The sequence below is a fragment of the Canis lupus genome, chromosome 4 (genome assembly GCF_011100685.1).
Source record: "Canis lupus familiaris isolate Mischka breed German Shepherd chromosome 4, alternate assembly UU_Cfam_GSD_1.0, whole genome shotgun sequence".
Lineage (NCBI taxonomy): Eukaryota > Metazoa > Chordata > Mammalia > Carnivora > Canidae > Canis > Canis lupus.
The window spans coordinates 14,530,725-14,557,662 of NC_049225.1; the positions used below are offsets into that span (position 1 = coordinate 14,530,725).

The 26,938-nt window shown below is 38.9% G+C and overlaps 1 protein-coding gene and 1 long non-coding RNA gene across 5 annotated transcripts in view; one reads left to right on the forward strand and one right to left on the reverse strand.

Annotated features, from left to right (window-relative positions):
- The window catches only part of CABCOCO1 (ciliary associated calcium binding coiled-coil 1), a 117,323-nt gene extending 110,434 nt beyond the window's left edge, over positions 1-6,889 (forward strand). For all 3 annotated transcript variants that reach the window (XM_038534029.1, XM_038534031.1, XM_038534030.1), the window contains exon 8: positions 5,137-6,889. In XM_038534029.1, coding sequence (XP_038389957.1) covers positions 5,137-5,211 — 75 coding nt within the window. In that variant the 3' untranslated portion in view covers positions 5,212-6,889. The remainder of the gene's footprint in view (positions 1-5,136) is intronic.
- LOC119871457 overlaps positions 1-22,559 on the reverse strand; it is a 40,912-nt gene extending 18,353 nt beyond the window's left edge. For both annotated transcript variants that reach the window (XR_005357864.1, XR_005357863.1), the window contains exons 1-2: positions 22,034-22,559; positions 18,163-18,571 (exon numbers count right to left, since the gene is read on the reverse strand). This is a non-coding gene — a long non-coding RNA (uncharacterized LOC119871457). The remainder of the gene's footprint in view (positions 1-18,162; positions 18,572-22,033) is intronic.
- Positions 22,560-26,938: the final 4,379 nt, after the last annotated feature.

The window sequence follows — 26,938 nt, forward strand, 5'->3', positions numbered from 1 at the left end:
GTTTACAAAATCATCCATCAACGAAACTCCAAAAATAACATGGTTAAAACTTCATGCCAGTTATACTGTAAACATTGCACATGCAAGAGTAAATGGAATACATTTCTAACAGTAAACACAGAAGATCAATTGTAATTCTTAGGTAAGTCTTCTCACCAAATTTCTAAAGAGAGGCTTTCAAATCCTTGAACTCCCTCTCAGATAGTTTGTTCTTTTTTACATATTACTAATAACTAAGCAATTTACATCAAAAGCTGCATGGATATGGTGGTGGGACAGCCATCCTAGTAGCAATGGCCAGTGATGGATCAGTCAGCTTAATTTTATGTTTAATGTTTTTTCCCTGTCAAAACAAAACAAAACAAAACCAAAACTCATTTCTACCTCAACACAAAGACTTGCATCATTTTCCAGGCAAAATGATTAAACAAGTGAATTGCATATTTTAAGAAGATTTATGATTTCTTCTAGAAATGACTATGAATCAACAGAACAACATACTACATGTTTAAAATATTAATATGTCTCAGGAAAAGATTTAATTGTTATCTGAACATGAGACTATATATAAAAAGCACACTGTATTAACAACTAATTTAGAAAGAGCAAAAGATTAGCTTGGCATGAGCACACCTTGTTACTTGTCTAATCATCAAACATTAATGCTCTATTTACATGAACATTTAATGATTTGATACCCATAGAATCAGCCAAAGTCCTCAGCTTAATAAGGGGTGTTTAGTGTTTACCAGAAATAGTGGTAGAACACGTTTTACACAAAGCTTTATTGTTAACAATCCCATGAATGTAATAACTGGTTACTGTGTAGAAGGGCAGAGTGCAGTTGAATTAAACTGAGTTCAGAACATATCTCCTTTTTAGATTTGATAACATTTCATCTAAATATAGTTTATGTATAATCATGGCCCTGGGCTCCTTTGCCATCCTGCAGCTCTGAAATTATTGCTGAGGAACTACTAGACAGTAATAGAATTGTTTGCAGGCTCCCAAAATTGAAAACATCTTTACCAAAGCCATGTTCCATGTAGTGAGCAGTATATTTTTAACTATTCATTGAATTTTTTTTTTTTACTGTTAGAGTTTGCAACATTTATACCACTACTCTATAACAGAAAGAATATGATTGCTGTGTATGTGTGTTATTGTCCCTTTGGCATGAAGCCAACCTTGCTGGGCCTGGAAGTTCATTAGCTGGTTCATCTAAATGCAATTAGGCATAGAAAGGACTTGGACCAGAGGTGGGGGATGCAGATCCTTTAGGTGCCACAGTCGTTTCCATTTTAAATGGATTCATGGACATTAGTCTGGGCCAAATTACTGCCAATTTTTCAATAAAGTGGCTTGATGATGTGGATTTATGCAATGTTTCAAGATACAGCAAACCCTTTTATGTATTTTCTCTCAACAACCCTGGTAAACTATATAAGAATGAGCCAGGCACTTCACTGATAAATATATTGAAAAATGATAGACACGGAAAGACTAAATCATTTATCCAGCATTGCCAGGGTCAGAAACTGTTGAAAGGCCCTGAATAGGAGCTATGACCTGGATTCTAGTTCTAATCCCAGTGTGATCCACAAAAACCACACAACCTCTAATATCACGACCAGACCACTTTGGACTTTAATACTCTGGTGGTGTGGCACTATTTCAGTGTTTACCCTTGGGTCTTGGTCGAGTTCCAAGTTTAATTCCTCACTGCTTACCTAGAGTTTTCCCCCTGTTTTAGAGAGGTACGTTATTTTCGCCCTTCTAAACCCTGCCTTACAATACTGCTGGCTCCTAAAACTGCAGCATCCCTGTTCAAAGATAGCCGCATGTCCATGGTCAGGGTATGAACACACTGACTTGCTGTAGGAACATTTAATGAATTAGTATTTGTAAGATGTTTTCAATTTCCCAATAGTTTTCATGTCTCCTTTATTTAAGAGCCATGCTGTTTTACAATTTTGGGAGGAAAAGTAGTTAGAGAATTCATGTTTTGAATACAGTTGTGTGTGTGTGTGTGTGTGTGTGTGTGTGTGTGTGGTTTTTGGTTTTTTGTTTGTTTGTTTGTCTGTTTGTTTTGTTTTGTTTTTTAGAACTCCTTCTCCAGTGTAGTTTCAGGCATTTTTCACTTTCTATAATTCAGAAATTTCAGAGAATCTTGAGTGTGAATCTTTAAGTTTTTTATGTTAATCCACTTATTTTCCCATTGACTCACTTTATAGTTCTAGAGATTTATTAAGAATGAAGTTATCTTGGCTCTGAGATGTTAATTAAAATTATACTGAATAGAGCAAACATTTTAAGCTTATATAGTTTAGGTATTTTAATTTTACGGATACATTCAAAATGAAATTATTCTGGCTCTGAGTTGTATAATAAAAATTATACCCAATGGAGCAAACTTTAATATATTTAAAGAATTACGTTTCAGAGAAATATGAATACTAACACTAAATTCTTACATTAAATGTTGGCTGTTGGCCCTGTCCAAGCAACAGGGTAATGTAACATAAAAACCTTGAGGGAAGTTTGCCATCTTGGGACCATAGGTATTTCTAGGTCAACTTGAATTTCCAGGTTAGAAAAGCTGAGAGGGAGATCACCTCAAGGTAGCGGTCAGTGAAAGGCTAGTGAGCCCAGGTCATGGGTTTTCCACTCTTCCCTTAAAGGCAGTAGAAACTTTCCCTATGCTAGTGGTCGTGGGATAGCTTATATGCTCAGCAATGTTCTGAGAAATAACACGGAGACATGGTAGACTAATTACAACCTTGTTCTTGACCAGACCTGGAGTTTGCATCCAGGCTCTGCTGCTTGTGCCTGAGCTGAAGTACTGATCACCATAGTCTAGAGAGCTGAAATGTAGCTCCCCTCTGTCACCACACTGTGCTGCACCTTACCCTCAGAACCATCTCCCCAAAGCCCACACCTGTGTCAATGAATTTTGTGTCAATGAAATAAGAAAGGTCTCCAGGTTAAGGTGAAAACACTGATGACACAGTGAAACAGAAGCTGATAGGTAATAGTACTTGTGTCCTTAGTTGAAAGAAATGAAAGTATTAGTGGGCATAGAACACATTAATTGAGTCAAGAGTTAACTGTTTAGAGTGGTGCTTCTCTGTCCTTTAGAATTGTGAAAAGATTCTTTTTTTTCTTGTTTTTAAATTGAAGTTTGATTTGCCAACATATAACAACCAGTGCTCATCCTGACAAGATTATTTCTTCAAACTATTTCAATTCCTATCTGGTTGCATGTCAGATGGAAGCAAGGGTAACATTTTTTAAAAATAATTCACAAAGTAATACTACTGAAATATAACACTGGTGAATATATCACAAAATAAGAGTTGGTATTATGAATTTAGAAGTTAGCATCTAATGTTAATATGCTTAATTTTTAGCTATTTAATTTTTCAGATAAGAACTAATACCCAAGGTGGTTAAGTGACTTGTCCAAGGCTACATAACAAAATTAACCCCTAGGTCTCCAGATCCCAGATCAGTGCTCTTTCCAACTCTACGAAAACCAAGACCAAGGGGATTAGTGATTCCTAAAAAATGACAGAGTTCCTTTGTAACCTGGAGGACCGTGTTCATTCTTCCTTGCCTCCTCCACCCAACCATCAAGAAAGGAAAAAGGGGAAAAAATGAGAAACCAGAGGCCAGAACTGATGGGCTTGATAAAACTTGAGCCAGGAGCACCTGGGTGACTCAATGGGCTAAGCATCAGACTCTTGATTTCAGCTGAGGTCATGATCGCAGGGTCATGAGATGGAACCCCGGGCAAGGCTCTGTGCTCAGCAGGGAGTCTGCTTGAGATTTTTCTCCCTCTCCCTCTGTCCTACTCCTCCCCCTACTCATGCATGCACTCTTTCATTCTCTTGCCCTAAAATAAATAAATAATTCTTTAAAAAACAACAACATCAAAAAATTGAAACCCCCCCCCCAAGAAAAAAATGGAGAGTCACATAAGGATGCAGAATTGTTGACACCAGCGCGATCCTTTCAGAAATACTGATTCTTACCTTGAAGGTGAACAAAATCTCATCACATAAGGAGCCAGGGTATACATTTCAAAACTATCTGTTACAGTTACACTCATAATAAATAAATAAGAATGAAAATTTATATGTAGCCCAAAACAGTATTTGATTTTTAAAATTTATTCTGTATAAATTGAAATAATAGAAGTTTCTCAAAATACAGTTACCCCGAAGACATCAAATTATGTTATAGGCACTAACATTCTGAACTTTGAATTGCTTATTAATACTTCTGTGTATAAACTACTCACATGCTCGTAAATCCCTAAACAAAATCACCTAAACAAATCTTTTTAAATCACCTAAACCAAACACTGGTTTTGCCACATCACTCATCGCTGGCTTCTTAATACATAATTTTATTATCCATCATGAAAAAGGGAGGATATTTCCAGACTACTAATGTTCAGATAATGTGGCAGGATTTCTGGAATTGTGCAGGTAGCAGTGTCAGCCCACAGAATATCACTGCCAGAGGCTAAATGCTATCACAGCTGCAGCAAATGCTAAAACCTGTCAGCAATCACGTACTTATTTCTACCAAAACTATACCACAAAGTGGCATAATTCCAAGAGTGATAATGTATGATGAATATTCTTAATTATGAGAGTTGTTCTAATTGTGAGATTATTTGTGTTGTGGTTTCACAACAGAAGCTTTCTGAGATCCCATTTAGAACATATTACACAGGAGACAAAAACATCATTGCAAAGGGGTGGGGAGACCCCCAACACCGCACTAACTGAGCCCAGAGCAGTTATTCTGATTCGGTGCTTATTGGTAAAGTCTGTCTGAGAATGCAGATAAATTATCCTATCTTCCGACACAAGGCTATGTGAAAAATGGCTGTCCAAATACCACTTCCTGTTCATAGCAGCCATGCTATACATCGGGAATGTGCAGAGAAATATGATAAAGTGTTATCACATCACTACAGGCTGAAACACGGCTCCGTCTGCAAAACAGGAAGGTGTGTGAGGGATAATGTCTGTCTTTAGGCACTATAGTATGTCAAAACCACAAAGACAATGTGCAGCAAAAGATAGCTCCATCATAACCACTTTTTTATGATTGTCTTCACAGACCGAGATAAACGAAAAGCTGCAAATACAGGAAGAGGCCTTTAATGCACGAATAGAAAAATTGAAAAAGGCCTGAGGACTCAGTACCAGGAGAGTGATGCTAAACTTCACAGAAACAAACACAACCAGCCGGCCCAGGAGACTCTCTAAGAGCCCCAGATCTCCTTCATTTCACTGGGAGAGAAAAACCAAGCCCTCCTTTTTATTATCCTAAGTAATTAGAAAAGTATTGGCCCCCATTTTGCTATCTCCTGTCCCATAACACCCTCTGAATTTATGGCACAAAGTGTAATAAGAACATTTTGTATACAAGAGTTTGGAGAATTATATATAAAAATACAATTACTTTTACGATACTCCTTTGACGCTTTGACTAATAAATGCTATTCTTCTTCAGGGAGAATGAAGCCAACTTTTTTAAATAAGGAAAAAAAAATAATAATTTTATCCATATTGACCCAGTGAGCTGCCACATTACTCTAGCCCTGTGAACAGATACCACACTGCCAAGGATAAAACTTGCTAAACAATAGCAATTAAAATGCATATACTATGGGGTTTTTTTCCCCCTTAAATCATTTGGTTTTCTTATTTAAACGTTTCAGTGTGAAACCAATTTTCTGAAATTATATAATGCAGTTTGAAGCACTTTAATTTATTCTGTACTGTATTTGTTATTTCTAATCTTGTTATTCTCCCAGGAGAATACATGACCTATATAAAAAGAAGCAATGTATAAATGGTTATTAAAGACCAACCTATATATAGATTGTAAAAATCTTAAATACAAATCAAACTCACAGAGTTCTTAAAATTAACCATTATATCGCAATAGAATGATTGAAAACATCTCAAGCCTTTAAATACCTTTATTAAACTATGATTTTAGAAGAAAAATATCCATTTGCCAACTGATTGTTTCAGGTTGGATAAATTAATTACTGGCGAGGTCCTTTCCAAATTTCTTAGACTTCAGAGTATTTGAGAATGGAGAGCGTTACTAGGAAGAGAGAGTTCCTTCAAGAAGTTTCCAGTTTATACTGGAACCAGAGGTACTTGCATCTGGGTGGCACTTGCTCAAACATGTTCTGTGCTCTAACTTTGGGCTAAACCAGTATCAAAGAGGTTGCCCAGAATATTCATTTGAGGTAGAGACAGATCTGAAAGCATTTGGTTAAGTTTCTAACCATACTGACCAGCAAATTAAGAGTAGTCCTTAAGATCAAACCATGTTTATTGTTCATTCGGTCCCAAGTCTGGAAGGCCTGAAGATGTGCTGAGCTGTGTTTCTTCCTTGACCTGTCCTTCCTAATTGAAAATGTTGAAGGCCATAGGAGATCAATAGGAGGGCTCACAAGGCTTGATTCTGTCAAGTAGTCTATTCTCCAGGGAAAACAGAGGTAAAATTAGAGAACCACAAACAGGAAATAAAGGCGCATCTAGAAATCACCAAGCATGGCTTCAAATGCAATCATTGGCGCAGGGTGGACTTGCATTTTTAATATAGTGCTTATTTTGAGCAAGAGTGACAGCAGTCTAAAACTGAATAAACAGTAGCAGTAAGATCCCTAAAAACTACACAGATACCTATAAGCATGCCTAAAGCATGCCTTTGGAAAAGACTGACTTCCCACCACTGGCTACTGCATGACTTTGGACAAGCTCTGCAACCTCTGTTTGCTCATTTATTAAATGGGGATCATACTTATTTTCGAGGTAGTTCTAAGGATCCAATAAATTCATATTAAAGGACACTTGTTGTGAGGTTTGGTCTTTGTTCCCCTCTAGGATACCCTAAAAGCCAATGCCCATCCCTAATACCCACTGCCCAGATGTGTGATGAGCCTCTTTGGCAGAATTACCAGCCTTCTGTCTCTCCACTGGCACCTGTAGATAAATGTGTCCTCCCATGGTAACCACTTTGTCACTGTGTTCTCTTACATCTTTCATGTTGGAGCAGCCCAGGGGTCTCTGGCAGCCTAATTCTAACTTCTAATAATAACAGAAAGAGCAGTCATAGGAGCAGTAGATCTTTTAAATTGATTTTAAGTTGATAAAGGAATGTAAACATTCAGTTAAAGATAACAACGTTTAGACAATGAAAAATAAATTTCACTCAAGCTACGTACCCTTATTTCTCTCCCCATGAGGCAACCATGGCTTCCAGTAAATTCTTGAAGCATTTTCTAGCCATTTAAACAATTGAATGCTTCTATAGAGCGATCATTTTTAAAATATAATTTGCATCCTGTTTACATTGCTTTTTTTCATCAAATATTTTAGAGGTAATTCTCTATCAATACATTTTAATTACCATGCAGTATTTCATTTTATCAATTCCATAACTTTTTAAACTAGTCCTACTGATGAACTTTTTACTGCTTCCAGTAATTTACTATCACATGCTACATTGCCATTTTTATGAATATGTATGATTGATTGTACCTGTAAGATGAATTCCTAGGAGGGGAAGTTTCTAGGTCAAATTTAGTGCCTTCCAAAGATATTTTACCAACAGTGAAATGCGTATACCTACCTCAACAGTCTATGAGAATATCTCTCTCTACATTGTTACCAAAAACATGCATTGGCCAATTTTTTATCTTTGGTATTTTGATAAGTAGAACATAGTGCCACATTGTCGTGTTAATTTGCTTTTATTTTCTTACTACACACAGATTGAACAACGTTCATATGTTTATAAGTGTGTGTGTGTGTGTGTGTGTGTGTGTGTGGCTAATCCTCCTAGTAACCCTAAGACAGAGAAAGAGAGGTATTATGAAGCTTGAAGCTTAGAGAAATTATTAACTTGAACCAAGTTGCCCAATTAGTAACTGATGGATCAGAGCTTTAAACCAAGGTCTGAACTATTTTATAGACCAGGAAACTGGAACACAGAAAAATTTTAGGTACTTTCCCATGATTACCCAGCCAGTAAGTGTTCGAAACAGGTTTTGAACTTAGGCCCGTATGATCACAAAACTCACATTCTTCACTTCATTTTCAATTGAGCTATCTCATTATCAATATGAAACAAAGTAAAACCTGGCTTTTCCTTTTTGTAATTATAATAAAGGAATACACTTATTTTATTGTTAGCATATTAAGTATTTAGAAAAGTAGTATTAAGTATTTAGAAAGTATTTATGCAAAAAAGGAAAGTATAACTTAGCCTCATTCATTCATTCATTCATTCTTCAGTATATAGCATTGAGTACCTACTAGGTACGGGCATTTAGTAGTGAGCCAAACAGACATGGTCTCTGACCTAATAATCTAGTAGGGGAGGCAGTTAATACCAACTATGATAAGGACAAGCTTTGGGGAATTATGAGCATATTGAACGAAGGAGTCTGGGAGGTCACAACATGTCCCACTAGTTTTGACATTTGGGCTGGGAACTGAGGGGTACCTAGAATCAACTAGACAGAAGAAGGTGAAGGAAGAGGAGTTTCAGACACAGAAGCATGTGCAAAGTTCCTGGGACACAAGAGAGGCTGAACAATTTAGCCACAGTCAAAGCTCTCGCAGGGTCCCATAGAACCCATTACAGAATTTCATTTTTAAGTTAATAGCAATGGAAAGTTGTTGGTAAGTTTTAAATAGCAATTGACATCAGATTCGTATTTTTTAAAAGGTCATCTCCCTGGTGCTAAGACTTCTATCCATGAAGACAAGGAAAATAGTATTTTCATAAAAGAATTCCTACTGCTAATGATGCTAAGCTCCACTTCTTAGCAATTCCTACGAGTGAGAGAAATAAAGAACAATTTTGACTTTTTGAAGTCACAGGGTTCACCTACTTGAAGCAGTCTTTGGCACAGAGGCAGCCTTCTGAAGAGCCAATTAAAAACCAACGGCAATCAATTACTTAGACAAGCTGCAATCTTTCTCTTACCATCCATAATAAGATAGCTTTCTTCCATCTCCAGGAATAATTTGGGGCACTTTTTCCTCACCCCCATGTTAAGTTTCAAAGAGAAAATATATTCATTATGTTATGAACAAGCCACAGACTGCCACAATTTCAGGTATTTGCAGGCACTGTTGCGCCTAAATATAGCTGTGGAGTCATTTTTCCAAAATCCGAATATAAAGCCCCTATTTCTATCCTCCATTTGATTGGAACCATTCAACCATCCTGGTAGATAATAAGTTTGCATGTTCTTAGATTGCATTTCATTATGCTTCAGTTCCCCTAGAGAATAAACGTGCTCCTTTTCCCAACAATTGTAGAGGAGAAATACTTCTGACATCTCAAATTTCAGAGAGCCTCAGGAAGACGTCCCTCTTCTGGACATCAAAGTCTTTTTTTTCCTGGACATTGATTTGTTAAATAAGAGAAGTCAGTACTCTTTCGTAGCAGCCAAAATACCTATTAATTTAAGTTTCCTAAGCAAAAAGGAATCTAAGTCAAAATAATACCATCTTGTTGGAATTCAAATTCCAAAACAAGGAAAGAATACTAAAAATCTATTTTGCTTTTAGGATCCTGTCCTTTTTCATGGAAGTACCAGCAGTGGAGATGGGCTTATCTTTTATCTTGGTCAGAACTGCCAAAGAGTTCTGTTATTTCACTTAATTTTTAGCTTCAGAGAATGTTCAGTGCGGATGTCTCCAAGGGTCATTTGATGTTTGTTTCTTCTTTTGAGTATATTCAGGGAACCTTCTAGGTAGGACAGATGAAAATAAGATAGGTAAGGTCCTTGACTTGCTGGAGTCAAGTGAAGAAATAAGAAGACCTTAGATAACAATAGATGATGCTTAGTGATTAATACAAAGCCATGAGATAGAAGGTTCTGGGATGTGGGAGAGCTACTTTACCTGGGGTGCTCTGAGAACTCTATTTGGAAGGGGTAGTGTTTGAACTGAGACTAGGATAGGGGAAGAAACCAGCCATGGGCCACACCATGGAACATTTGTTCCAGGCAGTGAGGATAACAAGTAAAGCGATATTGCCAAGTAGAACCTCTGATCATACAAAACAACTCTCAGGGGAGACAAGTCTACCCAGGTCTCACTTCTGGCAACGAACCTGGCTGGTCTGCAATGTCAGATCCTCATGTTCCTAATCCCACTCTGTCCTGTTGCCATGGTCATATTGCCTTATCTTTAAAATATATGCATAATTATAGCCAGAAAATGCTTATTGGGATAGCCTGAAACCCAAATAAGCCCACCTAATTAAAAGAATCTTGGTCCGAATCTCCCTTGCAAAAGAATTCTAAATAAATTATATAGATACTCTACTCCAAAAGAGGAGGGGCATAACGGCCATCATTATATGTGGGCTCTGCATAACGACTTCTTTCCAAAGAATACAGTATAGAAAGAGTACTTTACCGTTAAGAAACCTGACAAGTGTTATTCCCTCCATATGATCAGTATCAATGTCAACATTCAAAAATCATATTGGTGGCATATATACTTGATAAGAGTTGATGAAAATAGTACTCTCCTCCCCCAAACCCATAACCCTAGGCTAATCATGAGAAAAACATCACACAAATTCCAGTAAGAGAGCATTCTACAACATACCTGATCAGTACTACGCAAAGCCATCAAAGTCATCAAAAACAAGGAAAATATGAGAAAAAGTTATAGTCGAAGGGAACTTAAGGACACATGACAACTAATGAAACATGGAATCCTAGATGTAATTCTGCAACAGAAAGAGGATATCTAAAGAAATACAAATATGGGGGATCCCTGGGTGACGCAGCGGTTTAGCGCCTGCCTTTGGCCCAGGGCGTGATCCTGGAGACCCGGGATGGAATCCCACGTCGGGCTCCCGGTGCATGGAGCCTGCTTCTCCCTCTGCCTATGTCTCTGCCTCTCTCTTTCTCTCTGTGTGTGTGACTATCATAAATAAATAAAAAATTTAAAAAAAATAAATACAAATATGGACTTTAAAAAATATATCAATATTAGTTCATTAATTGTATGAACTAATATGATACCAAATGTATCATACTTATGTAAGACTAGTAATTACAGCAATAATAATGATAGGAGAAACTGTGCAGAGGGAGGGGAACAATATCTGGAAAGTTTCTGTACTAATCTACTCAATTTTCATATATATCTGGGACGCCTGCGTGGCTCAGTGGTTGAGCCTCTGCCTTCAGCTCAGGGCGTGATCCCAGGACCCCGGGATCAGTCAAGCATCGGGCTCCCCACAGGGAGGCTGTTTCTCCCTCTGTCTCTGCCTCTCTTTGTGTGTGTCTCCCATGAATAAATAAATAAAATCTTTTTTAAAGATTTATGTATATCTAAAACTGTTTTTAAAAAATCATTTATTAATTTAAAAGACTCTCAGCCAAAACAAAATTAGTTAGAAGGAAAGATGCCCCTAGTCAGATTTCACCACTGATGTAGAGACATTCCCCTTCTTAGTGACACATGAAAAATCGAAGACAGCCAGCAAAAGAAATGGTCATAAAGAAGGTCAAAGTGATAAAATCCACTTCTAAGAGAAACTACAAACATCATCAGTCCTGGGCCTCACCTTATCTTCTCAGTTCCATGGTAGATTTTGAAACTTTCTAAAAACATGCATAACTCATAAAAGCAGAGGGTATACAGGTTCCTTTTAAATACCCAACTCTACAATATAACATGTTAGTGTGGTCTATCAATCAGCTAACCTTACAACCATTTATAGAATGGTCCTAGTCTCTCAAGCTATGCTCAATGAAGTAAATTTCCCCTAGATCCTACTAAGACTTCTCTAAGTGAGCATTCCTTGACTTTTAAAATATAAATATGATATGGAAAGTGCTGTTTTTAAATAGGGAGAGGATAGGTGATAGATTAGGTAGATGATACATAAGTAATATCAAACAACTTGAAATTGGATATGGAAAAGATTTCCTGCCATTACGTCACACACACAAAAAAAGATTAAAATAGCCTAGATATTACCTTTTTTATTGAATGTCAATCTTGAAATCAAAAAAGAAGAAGAAACCCCTGTTCTTATACCAATGAAATTTTCTGTGAATGCATTGTCAATTCATGACCTTCTGAAAGCCAAGTTTTAAATTCAATCAAAATAGGGGCACCTGGGTGGTTCAGTGGTTGAGGATCTGCCTTTGGCTCAGGTGGTGATTCCAGAGTCCTGGGATTGAGTCTCAAACTAGGCTCTCTGTGGGTTGCCTTCTTCTCCTTCTGTCTCTCTCTCTCTGTCTTTCTCTCTCTCTCTATCTCTCTCTCTCTCTGTCTCTCATGAATAAATAAATAAAATATAATAAAAATAAATAAATTCAACTAGAATAAAAGTAACATGTTGCTCATCTTCTGACCCTATACAGAAGTTACTCTTACAATGATCAACAAAATGTTTGTGGCTTTTATTTCCTTATCTTTTTCTGTATAATAATCAATACTATTGTTTTTCATTAACTCTATCCTTTTCAGTTGTTACTGGACTTCATGGATTAGGCTAAACTTAACGTTTGTGTTGAAATTCAAAATGAAACAATAAGAAGTGTTCTCACTCTAACTTGCCAGATTCAAAATTTGTTACATCTGTTTAGGAAATGTACCTGAGTGACTGACAAATGTAATGACCCACAGGATTCAATTTTCAAAGAGTAAGACCAAAGGACCATGGTGCTGAAGGTCTTAAACATCATCTAATTCAACCCTTTCACAATGAAGAAACTGAGCCCTGAGGAGTGAAGACTGTGATCACAATTAATTTGTGGCAGGAGCCAAACTAAAATACAATTTTGCATTCATTCATTCAAACATGCTTATGTTCAACACATGTTTAGTAAGTATCTTCTTGGGGTAAGAAGTGACACTGAACACATATAAGCTAAAATAGACATAACTGTTCTCCTCATAGAATATATATAGTCTATTGAGAGAGGTAGATTTTAATCAGTCACACAAGCAATTATAAAAGCATAACTGTAATGGGTGCTATAAAAAAAAAGATATACTCCTGCAATGAGAGCTTACTTAGAGGATTTTGAGCAAATCAAGGAAGTTTCCACTGGAAGAGTCATATTTAGGATCAATAGGCACTAATGAGGCAACAAGGAAAGAAAAGAGTTTTCAGACCAAGGAAACAGCAAGTGTCAAGTGTCTAGAAAGGAGACCACATAAGTAGAAGCTGTGAAAAGGAGAGTGTGTGGCAGGGCCTCAAAAGTGAGCAGGAGTATTTTTCAAAATTGAAAATGCTTAGGTAAGTGGACATTGGATTATGCAGAGCCTTGTATGTCAAGTTAGAGTTTTGTCTTTGTCCAAAATACAATGAAGAGTTACTGAAAGTTTTTAAGAGATGTGGAGGTGGTTGGGGAAGGACAAGCACATCTGCACTATGCCAAGATGATACTGATGGCAATGGGGAGAATGGAGAAGAGACCGGGGAGGATGGGTTCACCAGCTAAGAGATTTTTCCAGCCTGGTGTTCTGTTACACTACTTGTGTGTCAGAAGCCGGCCACTGGAATCCACTCTCCCAGAATGGCAGGGCTGCGTGTCCCAGGTCACGTGGTGGTCAAGTGTGACCATGTAACTAAGCTCCAGGCAGTGAGGTGTGAACAGGAGTGAAATGGGGGGCTTCTTGAAGGGTGTTGCTGCAGACCAGACAAGGTTTCTCCTTGTTCTCTCTTCCACCTGTCAGCTGGATGACCGTGAGAAAGGTGACATTTTGAAGGTAATAGAACAATTATCTGCCTAGGTTCTAGGTTCCTAAATGCCCCCACGGCAGGAGACACTTCCCAACCTAATCATGTGTCCAGACTGTCATGGGGGAGAAGTAAGCTCCCACTTCTTCGGGCAACTTCATTCCGGAGTCTATCTGCTACAGCAATTGAGCATACCCTGATTAACTCGGTGACTATGTCTGTCTGTGTTTGTGCATGTGTATTATGTCTCATATGGGTCAATGTCTATAAACTGAGAAAACAACTAGCAAATTCATTAACTAGGGATCTGCTTTAGTTTTATTACATAAGGTAATTAATTCTTAGTTTATATAAGCCCACGGCCTCTCCTAGGCTGACATTCTATGAAATAATTGACTGAGCCTCACAAACGTGATGAATTGCACACTCTGGAATTTCCCACGAGAGGACACACCTTAAATACTTTCTACTTTGAGCAAGACCTGTAAATTTTTAAATGTCTATGGTTAGGGATTATGCTAACATAATAAGAAAAGCATAAACAAGACTCTAAATTATTAATTTGCTAATAGTTTTTCCTATTGGTTGAAGTATTTTCTGAGCTGAAATACTCTGTAATCCACTAAAAATTATTTACTAAAGACTTCCACAGGAACCTCATGAAGGCCTACATTAGAGTGAATATTGATATGCTGGGTGCTGTCAATATTAACTATATTTATTTCTAAAAACTAATATGTGTTACTCAAGTCTTATTCTGATTTGGATAGTTGACAAGTTAAAATAAAAGGCGTGCTCAGATCACAGACAGAGGTGGAAAAAGAAAATTGAGATTCTATCAGAGAGAAGAGAAAAAAGTGGCCACTGGATGGGCAGCTGCATGTCTACTCCACAGCACATCATGCTTCAGGACATCCTACCATGCTCGGTGTTCTCCAATTCAAACTTTAGAGAAAGCAATAGATAGATGAGAGAGAGAGAGAGTGAAATCTTTCCTCCTTTTCAAGAACCATGCTACTGATGCTGATTATTATCCCTATGGGTGGGTGTGGTTTTTTAAATGTTTACCATAGAAGAAGCTAGCTGCATTTCAACATGTCTATGAAAAATAGCTAGAAATTGTTGAAACCAAACCTTCTCAGCTCTTAAGGTGCTGGATTCATATTGAATTATTATTACCATTTCCTTCCTGCTGAAACTTTGATGACATGGTCATCATTCATTCAACCAAGTGTGGCCATTTCAGATTCAGTTAAGTGTCTTTATTCAAGGTGTCCTCATAGGCTCCTTTATTTGTTAGAACTATTTCAAAATGAATAGCCAAATGAATCAGCAGAGCATTGCAAAGCAAAACTCATGTGTCAGGGCTAAACTGAGGTAGTAGAACAAACAAAAAGATGAGGCAATTACAGACTTGGGAAATTGTTTACGATGTAATATTGAATGGAAAAAAAATAAGGAAAAGTCTATCACTTAACATGCTATGTGTGCTGTGGAGAAAATTTGATAGGCCAAGAAAAAGCATTTAAACAAAATGGGGGTTATCTTGTGGTGGTAAGATTACAGGTGATTCTAAAATTGTTTGCTGTGTTTTCCATACATTTTATGTTAACTATTTTTTGACTAAGAAATAAGCACTGCTTCTAATAGGTTTAAGCTATCCCCTGGCCTGCACCATCACTACCCTTGTGCCCGCCTCTGGGCCAATCCCCTGGGAGCTCCGGTATTTTCCTGGCGTCTCTAGAGCAGCAACCATTAGAAGTCAGCAGGTACCGTTTAGCCCAGGGCAAGCGCAGAGAGCTGCCCAAAATGACTACTATTCTAAAAAAGCTCCCAGTCTTCACATTAGTAAGCCCATGGCATTGGGTAAGTGGACACATTGCCCCTGTAGTACTGAGATGGCTTCTAGAGCTGGATTCCACAGAGGATTCTGTTAGAAAGAACTGACTGATGGCAGCCATGTCACATTACCCCACTGTGCCTCGGGTCTATTGTTTATAAAATGACTGACAGTAGGTAAAAGAAGGTGATTTTGGAAAGCCTTTTCCTAAAAATCCCTGGTTTTAAAAAAAAACAAAACAAAAGAAAACCTAGAAACTAGTCTTAAAGAAACACAGCATGTTAAAGAATTGGCTTAAAATTGAAAGACCAGATGTATTCCCATTTCAGCTAAGAATGAGACAAGGGTAGTATACAATGAAGTACTTATGTGAATATCTGTCTAATATCTGTCTCCCTATCCAAACTATAGCTCTAGGAGGGCAGGGACCGTGCTCTGTCTCCAACGTCTAGCACAGTGCCTGTCAGAGGAGGTACTTCATGAGTGTTTTGTAGAAGAGAGAGCAGAGAGCAAGCAGACATGCTGGCTGGATGGCTGTTTTCACCATTGGTAAGAGCTTTTCTTGGCACTACAGTAAGACACCATAGAGAAATTAAAAACATAATTAACACAAAGCTAAAACCATTATTGTTTTTAGAATGCAAGACTATCTACACTGAAAACCCATAAGAAGAACTATTCTAAAAACATAACTGGCTAAAAATAAATATTAAAAATAGATTTTCTATAGATTAATAATGATTCCAAAATATAATGGAAAAAAATCTCTTACGGTAGTAACACACATACCAAATACTTAAGGTGAAAATAGGAAATGTAAAGGACCTGGCTGAAGAAAAATATAAAACTCTCCTACAGGGTTTTGCTAGATGTAATGGTTAAATATAATAGAGACGTCTTTTTAAGTGTAATTTCACGGAAAATCTCAGCGTCTATAATTGCAAATGCTAGTCTGCGATCAATATGAATGCTGAAAGAATAAAAAAGGGCAAGGGCTTTCTAATTTAGAAACCTGACAAAGCTAAAATATTTTCAAGTATGATATTAGTGAAAAAGTAGCCTCCAAATTAAGAATTTGTTTTACAATGAAATTCACTTGGGTGGCCAAGGGTATGAATTTAGTCACTCAGACTTGAGGTACGTTCTTAGATCTGCTCCTGTAGATAAAAGCAGCATCAGCTGCCTAAGCCTCAGTTCACTCATCTCTAAAATGGGGATAAAAATAATTCTATTTTCACAGGCTGATGGGAAAATAAGGAAATCTACAGGAAATGATGCTGAGACAATAAATTGAGGGAAAATATTTGTTACATATTCGTTTTCTTGTATGTTACATCTTACGAAGTATATCAACAGGTTAAAGCATTAAACATGAATGCAAATGTTAAGACTAAAGAATAGCTAGAAGAAAATATAAGTGATTCTTTTCCTAATCTTGTTATGGGGAAGGCTCTAACAAATAAAAACAATGAAACAATGTCACAGAGAACAGGCAAAAAGTATCATTTTAACTACAGAAAAAATTTTGAACTGCTCTGTACAAAAGAAATTTCACCATAAGTAAAAAGAAAGAGAAAAAAAATAAATAAAAAGAAAAAAGAAAAATACTTTCAGCAAGGTGTATGATAGATATGGAGTTAACAACTTTAATATATAAACAGCTCTATAAAATCAATACAAAGAGTGCTAACAACTCAGAAAATTTGCTAAAGATCTGAACCAATTCACAAATTAGAGAATTAAAGAATAAATGCAAATTGTCAGAATATAAAAAAGGGTTTAACAACATCAGTTCTAGAATTTCTAAATGCTATATATTTGATGTATTTAGAGTCAAAGAAATCCATAAAGGGAAATGCAGAAATGAAAGTATTTCATGTGCCATTTAATTGCCTAAAATTGACTCAAATATGTGAAGTATTATCCAACTCCCATTTAACCCTGATGTGTTAAGGAATATTTCAAAAATTTTAATGAGATGTTGGAATTCAGTTTTGATAACTTGCAATATGCCGTTCACTCACTCTCTCTGCCACCTCATGTTGTTCTCTACTTTTCTAACATGGCACGTGTAGCTTTCACATCCATCCATTTCCACATCATATATATGAGTGTGGATGAGCAAGAACTAAGTGGACGATGAAAGATAACTGAGCAAACCGTACAGAGATCTGGTTCTGGATCTTGCTCTCTTACCACTAGTTGTGAGCCAGGCAATGGAAGACGCATATCACTTGTCCAAATGTAAGATAATTATTAAGTCAGTGTTTCTCCTAGTGAGGCCTAAAATTCCTGCACCCCACTCCATCCCTTCAGAATCAGAAGACAGGACCTGGAAATTGGCATTTTTAACAAGCACCTCAATTAATGGTTAGGGACTTTTTTTTTTTTTTTTTTTTTTTTTTGGTTAGGGACTTTTAAGTTTGAAAATCACTGCAATGGCAGACCACCCAGTCCCTTCTTATGCCCCAAATTGGATACTCTGAAGGGGAAAAAAAAATGCATGCTGGATAACAGCCCCACTACATATATGCAAGAGCAGCACTCACCTCAATCCTCAGATCCTTGTTATATTTGAGTTGATGTCTCTTTAGGTTTGTTCTTCTGATTCCATGCATCAAATTACACTCATCTAAGCTGCCAGTCTTCAAAAGTGCTTTCAGAAGGCACATAAATTCAACCCTGACTCCTTATGATTCAGACATTTAATCACGCCATAAACTTAATGGAATCCAATTTGAATGTAGACACCTCAACAGCTACATTGCATGGAATTCACAGCCTTCATAAAATGTGGGTCTCAAGATGAATCACCAGCCTAATGAAAAGTTCAGAGGAGAATGCCACCCTCTCATTGGTCACTGTCTTTGGGTCTTCAGCTGCCAGGAAAAGGACTGGAGCTGTCAGCACAACACTGTAGCCCAGGCAACCAGCCATGCCACTGGGAACTTTTCAATACTGAAAAAAATAATAAATTAATAAAGTTACTATAAACTTTCAATGCTCTTTAGATTGTTTAGACAGTCCCTAGTTTGTAACAGTAACGATGCCAGGGTCAGATTTCACCTGTCAGCTTAGGACCTCCCATCATCAACAACCCAGAAATGGGTTGTTTGGGGGGTTCTCCAGACTCTTGCCTGATGGCCACCATAAAGCGTATTTCCCCAGCGGTACATGTTCTCTGGGTAAGAAGAAAGGAATACTATGTTTCCAAGACCCCAACAATTCATTACTTAAAAGGAAATAAAAATACAGCTGGTCCTCCAAGTATCCAGATGTGGTCTCAATGACATGTGACATCCACTAGGTGAAGACATCTGGATGATCGATTCTGAGCTTTCCATCCACATGTTTAACCACAGTGGCAACTCAGCTTTGAACTGAAGGTGAGTAAGGTTGGCAGCTATTACGGAGCTACCTGTGTGAGCTCCTTACAGGGGGAGTGTCTTCTCACAACTAGCTTTTCTACCTTGGGCCAGGTGGCTTTGCCTGAAAGAACCTCAGGATCTGCAGAACCCCTGAAACCTTTTCAATCATGCTTTCTCTTCTTTGAGCTTTTGTCATCATTGCTGAGCTAAGGGGAAGGGAGACCAAATCCTTTCTTAATTGTTTTGAGGACACCTGATGGAACCTATTCATTCTTAAAAAGTTATTTATCTGAAGTAGCAACCTCCTGGTCCATAAGGGCAGAAGGCAGGGTGCTCAGAATGTCTTGTAAACTTTTTGAGTCTAATATGCTAAACTGCAAATTGAATCCACTGGAGTGGTTTCACGCAAACACTCCTCTCAAATTCCTTTTGTACAAAATCTTGATGCATAATGTATAGAGTCTGAAAATGGATTAAGCTACATTTGGAGATGGTTTGAGTTTTTTTTTTTTTTAAGCAAGCAAAAACAAGCGGCTTTTTTGTTGTTGCCTCGTTTAACCCTTCCTGCTCAAGCAATCACACATGGATTGTGTCTTCTCAGAGCTGCATTCCACACAATGTTTCTGGTGTTTGTTTTTTTTTTTTTTTTCTGTCAGAAAGTTTGAAATGTAAGGAGTTTTAATTAGAAATGTGAAGAGTGAATTAGATTCATTTCCCTCAGATTTCCTGACTCAAGCAAACAAATAGACTGGTAAAACCTTCTGATTTACTTCTGAAAGATAGTTTAGGAACCGAGTAAGCCAATGGGTGGAATCTTACTCAATAAAATGTTTCCTGGTACTCCTGGATCTTAACTACCATGAGGACTATAGCCACATACGGAATACTGAGTCTGGATGTTGTTGAAAGAGGGTGCAGTAAATGCTCAGAGACACATTTCCACCAGTGTCAACCAGGGCTGAAATGGTGGAAAAGGAGACAGCCAGGGGGAATTGCCAAAGCTTCTAAAGGAATCACAGATACTTGGCTATAATCTCACACTTATGTTTCAAAGAGTCAATATGTCTGCAATGCTCTGTTTTATCATTTACTTATTTTTCCATATCATTTGAATATTCTCTAAATTTCTGAAAAGAGAGTTGCAGCTGGAATGAGGAGATTCAGGCTGAGACTTTAAGTTTAACCTGACATAGTTCTGTGACCTTAAACCCACTTGCTCTTTCTGGATTCCATTTCATCATCTGTCCAAACGGGAAGACCACCCTCCCTCTAGCTGCCCACCTACAGCTGGGCCATTGGAGGGCCAATGAGATGGGTGGTAAAGTACTTTGTCAAATCTCAAGCTTCGTGAACATGGCTGAATTTTCCTCTGTTTTGGGTTAACTGCTGTTTTCTTCTGAGAAAATGGTGGCATCCCTGACTCTGCTGCCACATCCTTCATCACCAGGTTTCTCCTAAGCCAAGGGTGAAAAGAACAGGCAATTCTCAGGGAGTCTTGCAACTGCTGCACAGCTGGCCACTCCTGGGGGCTCCAAGTACTGAAACCCAACAGGAACTTTCATGCTGGCTCAAGGCTCCACCCCTGACTCTTCACATGGCTTCAGATCAATACAGAGAACCAATGCCCCCCAGACCCAACATTTCCTGTGATCCCCATTCTGAATCCTCACCCAAATCCACCTTGTTCCTGACTTCATGACTAGCCTTTCTGCTATTGTTTGCCTTGCCTCTCCTGCTTCCAGATCATTCCATTTATCTGGTTTGAGCCTTTCCATCCTCTTCACCAACATGATTCAAATGATTCACTTACTCACACTCCCTTTACCTTGTGCCCAACACCGGACACCCAAGCCCTATGAACGGGACACAGACAAAGAGCAGGTTTTATGGGCAGGTGCAAAACTTGAGATGTGCCTCCCAAACATTTTCTTTTTTGAAGCTACAGACTTAGAACGATTGGCCAATTTCGAATTCTATGGAAACTCTACCTTGGGGAAAGACCACAGAGGAAAAAGGATAGTTTTTTTCCCCAATTCACCTCCTCTTCCTACTTTAAATGTTCACACACACTAGCATATGTAAAAACACAGAGGAATCTTATCCTGTTTGTGCTTCTCCATATAGAACTTGATTTGTTGGATGCAGTGTTGAATGGGAAGGGATGACTAATTTAAATTCAGATTCATTCTCCATGACTTCACAATAATATGGACTTTACTAAACATTTTTTTTCCTAATTCTTACAATGTAGTAAGAGCAAGACCATGCCTGTCTGTTCATTGGAGTATTTCCAGGACCTAGCAACAGAAGGTGTTTAAAAAATATTTGTTGCCTGAATGAATACATAAGAAGAAAAAAACAAAGTGATATTTGAAAGATTTCTTATTATCTGATGCTGATACAGAGTAAAGTTAATGATTTAGAGAACAAGTATCCAGCAGTACAGCTCGCTAATACCTTTTAAAATGTGTTGATACTCATAAATCCAAAATAAACGACCTGTAAAATCACTTAAGAAGAAATAATACTCATTTAATCAGGCTTCCAGAGGAAAGTCTCAGGAAAAAGCCGAGAATTTCAAGAATTATTAAATCCCTTCCAATTCAATCACTGACCGATCACAGACACACCACATGCCCCTCTGCCCGCAGGGCTGTCACTTTAGGCAGTCCTGCTCAGCCCTTCGTTATAAAACTCCTAAATTACAGCAACCTCCTGGAGCCAGAGGGAAAGGCTTTGGATCAGCTGCAAAGGGTAAGTCCTCTTATAGGTCTACCCAGCACGCTTTTCCACATTCCACAGAGGGATCTTAAATAAAGGGGGAGAAATTGAACACATCACCCACATCCTAAAGCCAGTATCTTCAAAGTCTTACACAGGGCTTTAGCTTCAAGTCAAAGGGCTCTTCCTCTGGCAAATAAAATTCAAAATACTGTGAAATGCCAGTCTGTGCTTTATAATGTGTTGAAGTTTTTGGAATTTAACAGTGTTCTGGTACCTTCCATTCCATCCTAGATTTTACCTCTTAGTCTGCTAATGAGAGTTACTTTACCTTTCTCAGAGTTTGATGAAGGTCCTGAGGGTGGTAGTAAAATGGATCCATCTTTTTGTTACAAACTCAATTAGCAGAAGTTGGAATTGCTCTCTTCAACAAAGTTAAATAAATTGTTAATGAGAAATTTACCTTCACTTGATTCGTTAGTTGCCTTATTAGCTTGGAGTCAACACTATTAAAGGAGAAGATGTTTATTAAAGCTTAAAGTGTTCGCTGGATTGAATGTTAAAAAGAAGATGGCAGGATAACGCTATCGACTGCCTGCTTCCAAAAGCCGGAGGGGTTTCCATGATCCATCCAAAATGAACAACTCTGAACCTTCATTTGGGGTCTCCTCATCAGGGAAAGAGAGATTTACCTAGTAGGTAAAAGTGCCACAGCTTCTCTTTTCAGCCACTGTGAGAAGATGGTTTTTTAAGCCACAGAGACACTGGCCTGAAGAAAGTCCACTCAGTTGCAAGTGAGTCTGAACACCTTTCCTACTCTGGTAAGGAGGGAACTAAAACATGCTGAAGGAGCTATCGAGGGGGTGTGACCACCAGTTAACCTGTGAACAGGACCTAGATAATCAGAGATTCCTCACTCCCTCCGTGTTCTTGGAAAGAACATTCTACCTACCATTCCCATCCTGGAAGCCAGTTTCAAGGAAGTAGCCCTTGAGTGTTGAGACCGTCTGGACAGTATATGTGACTGAATCCAGTTAAGACATCTATTTAGATGTTTAAGATTCTGGAAGGCAGGAGGGTACTGATCTACAGCTTCCCAAGACATGCCTCATATGTAAGTTGCCTTGTTTATTAAACCTCCCACCTACCAAGCCGGAGAGGCCTACCACCTTCTCAGTTCTCTCCTTCCCCTCCTTCTATGGGAGCCAGCTTTCAAATCACCACCTCCACTATAAACATCAGGGGTAGAGGAGAGGGAGGCTATTTACTCAAAGAAGTTTACAAGCAGATCTTAATACCACCTACCCAAAGGAAACCATAATGTCTCCCTGATGTGGCATTTCTAAAATGCCTCACCTTGATAACCAGGACCAGCTCTATAGCTGTGAGGTCAGTCAAGATTGTTTTCAATCCCTTCTGTGTTTCCCTCTCAAAAATGCTCCCTATCACTCCTACCATGTGCACCTGTGCTAGAATCTGCAGGCTTCTTCACTCTAGTCCATCTCAATGCCTTCATGGCCATTGGATGGCTCCACAGAGGCTGATGAGCTAAGTGGTGTCATTTCCCAGAGTGGCCTAAAGCTTAGGTTCCATATGAGACCTAACTTCAGCCAAGCAGACACTCCCTCAGGAAATACGAAAGTAGACTTCGAGGTGGAGGCTAGACTCTGCTACTTCCATGAGTCAGCAGGTGTGGAAAATCTAACAGAGGTGGGATCCAGACCCTAGCACCATGGCTACTGAGAGGCAAGCCCAGAAGAGCATCTGTTTCATTGGTGTGGGCTGGGACAGACCTGGTGATGTATGAGAACCAGCAGTTGTAGAGGTGATTCTCTTCTGGATCATGGCAGCAGCAACCTCTGTGGGTCAGTTCTGAGGTATTGTTCCAGAATGTGAGTCCTGGAAGTTCTGCTGAGAGCCTTCTCCTCCAGCTCTTCTAGGGTTTTTGTAAACTTCATAGTCCTTGTATGAAATCCATTTCTGTTAAAAATAACTAGACTGAATTCTGTTACCTGCAACTAAATTCTGACAAAGACACTTCTCTCCTGCATAAACAACCAAGTGCCTTAATGCTTGCCCCCCAACTTCTCAGATGAAATGAGTTGATAAATTCACAATAATGTAGTTAATAAGTAATAAAGTAATTTCATATGGGTACCTGCCTTAGCCCAAGCAAAAAAGATTCTCATGGTGAATTTCCAAACATGAATGGTTTGCAGTGCTGATTGGAATTTTTGGTTCCTAGATGAGAAGGCAAAGGTTTTTGAAACTGTAATGTATTTGTTGCAAGTTTTTAATAATGACAGAGATGATAGTGGTAATGGTAGTGGTAATGTCTGAAAGTGTTAGAGCGTGAATCTAATTTATAAGGCTGACTTGGCTCCCCCACCGCACTCCACTCAATCCTCTAACCAGAGCAGAAAACACCATGGTCACCACCCAGCTCCTTACCCTTCACCGCAGACCTCTCAGGGGGAGTGCTCTATGAGGTTATGACCATCCCAAGAGAGAGAAAACCTGCAGCATGAGGGGTTGAGCAAGAATCTCTCTGAAAGTCAATAGCAGCATGCTCTCAGAGAGCAAACAACGAAATGGGCAGGTGAAGAACAGGCCGTTGGTTGGGAAATGATTGGTGACATTCGTCTGCACAGCCAAAAACCTTCTGGAGCAGCCACTCCGTGGAGGCACTACCCAGACACTTGTGGAGCTCCTGGTACCTGGGAAATAGGGATTGCCATTTCTTGATCACTTTCTGGTGGGGGACTTTCCTCCATTGATTTCATTCACTCAACAAACCCTTTGGGTTTTTTTATTTTATTATAGAATAAACTCAACTTCCTAATCCTTTATAGGAGGCACCAGACATGACACCAGTTCTCACACGGGATTTTCTCACTTATGACTGAGGCCAGTACTACAAAGGAAAACCATGGCACACTGATGGGTGGAAGGGAAGTTGGCATAACTGGGTTTGGGGGTTCATGGAATATTTTCCAGAAATATTCCAGCTAAATCTTGGAGGCTGAGCACAAGTTATTCACGCTGAGGGAACAGCACAAGCAAAGGCCCCGAAGTTGGAGGGAGCATAAACCAAGGAGGTACATATTATAATCCCCACTTTACAGAAGAAGCAATAGAGACATAGAGCAATGAGGTAACTCCCTAAGGTTATGCAGAACATAGGGCAGTAGGAACCCAAAGACAGCCTCCTGACACAGAATCCAGCTTCTCTGAGAGGCAGAGACAAAAATCCCAGGCAGGCTTTAAAAACAATTATCAGGAGACCCTCTCAAGCCCTTGAAGGCCACCCCTCCTCCTGAAGGAGCTGAGGACAGATTTTCATTTTCTCACTCTACTGAGCTCGAGACTAAATTAAATGAAAAACCTGCTATTTCAGACGCAAAAGTCCTGGGTGCTTTTCGGGAATGAAACCATCTTCCCTCCTCCCCGGGGCCTTTCATACCATTATGGTGCAGTCCCAAGCTATCAATGATCGTAAAAAAAAAAAAAAAAAAAATTGGGGCTTTGCGGTAGAGGAAAGAGGCTATTCACACTGCTCCTGATTTCTATAAAAGAGAGATCTTTTGATCTCTGAAACAGCCAAAAGGGCAGTTTGATCTTCCTCAAACTCATTTATTTTAGATTCTTGCAAATTTCTTTTCTGTAGGTTTACTTCCTTAGAAAACTCAATATTCAATTGAACACTGACTTTTATATATTGAAATGCAATATTGAATAGCTGAAGCCTAATAAATGCCATCCTGGCTATATAGGATATTTTAAAAATCATAAAAGGGCCGATTGAGCCCGATCCAGGCAAAGATGACAAAGCGAATTCAATGCTTCTTTTGAAAATGAGTCATGGTCAGAAATACTCACTTTGACCAAAAGCGTTTCTTTGAATGCCAGAGGTAAATTTGCTCACTTTCATTTTCTGCCTGGATTTCAAGTCGGCCCTGCAGAACTGAACAAAATCAACTCCGAGAGGCCCTGGCAGCTGTTCCAGATGTAAATGTGAGCAGGATCGTGAGGTTGGGCCTATTCCCTCCAATGTCTTATTTTCAAATTATGTAGATGATATTTGGGTAGGGATTGATCACACTCTGTGTATTTTTTCAGGGAGGAGTAAATCACTGCTGCTTTCTACTGCTATAACATTCCCCAGGACCACCCTTTCTTTTACGTAGGAAAAGGATGTTTTATTATCACGAGCCTCCGAATTACTGGCAGAGGGAGAGTCTGACATATGTTCCCAGTCGTGGGGGACTCGGGGGAGGACAGGCACAACATACTCAATCGATTAGCCAAAAGGAACAGCCTTTGATGTCAGGGAACCTTTCCAAATTTCATTTAAGACTCAAACAATCTGTGGGAAATCAAAGTTCTCAATCAGAACCTCTGCCCCACTCCTCTGGCTGTAGCCGAGGCTGGAGGAACTTTTGTTTTAACTATTTGTAGATGATGACTCAGTCTGAGGCTGTGTCCGTCCCGTGGCCCTTTCAACATCAGGCTTGTCAAGAAGATGGATAACTTCATTCTCTGCTTTCTTTGTCACATGCACTTCTTCCCTCGTGCATGTGTGTTTCAGGAAAATGCACATGAGCCCTGCCCTAGAGCCAGTTATTTTGCAGAAACCCCCTCCTCGGTGTGGCCTTCGAAGAAGGTCTGATTGTGTAAAGTATTACGGGAATGCCCTACGTTTTGCACATTCCCAGTATCAGCCGAAAAGGCGGATCCAAACCGGGAAAGGAACTAGGCCCAGGAGGAACAGGGTGCCCCATGGAGGGGGAACGAAAACCATCTGAAGGAGGTGAAGGAGAAAAAGGAGGAATCAAAGATGTTTGGAAGAATCTGGGTCTCACTCTCAGAAATAGCAAAGTCAAGAGGAGTTGCCGAATGTGGTGTCAGTTTAGAGAACATGGTTTGGATTTTGAATAAATTTGATTTTACGTGGTTCTTTGGATATCCAAGCAGAAATATCGAATCTCAGGCACTGCCTAGGAATCTGGATTACTTTGGAATTCAGAGGCAGATGTTTCTCCTAAAAACAAGAACGTGAGATGTTTCCAGAAAGAGATTGCTGAACCCTCGCCTACTCTGCACTTGGTTAGACCACATCCAGGATATCACACCACCTTCAGTGTGGATATTACATTCTGTTCACCTGCCAGTTCTTCGTGAGAATTCTATATAGACCCTGACTAGCTGGAGTTTCCACACAGGAGTGGTCAAGATG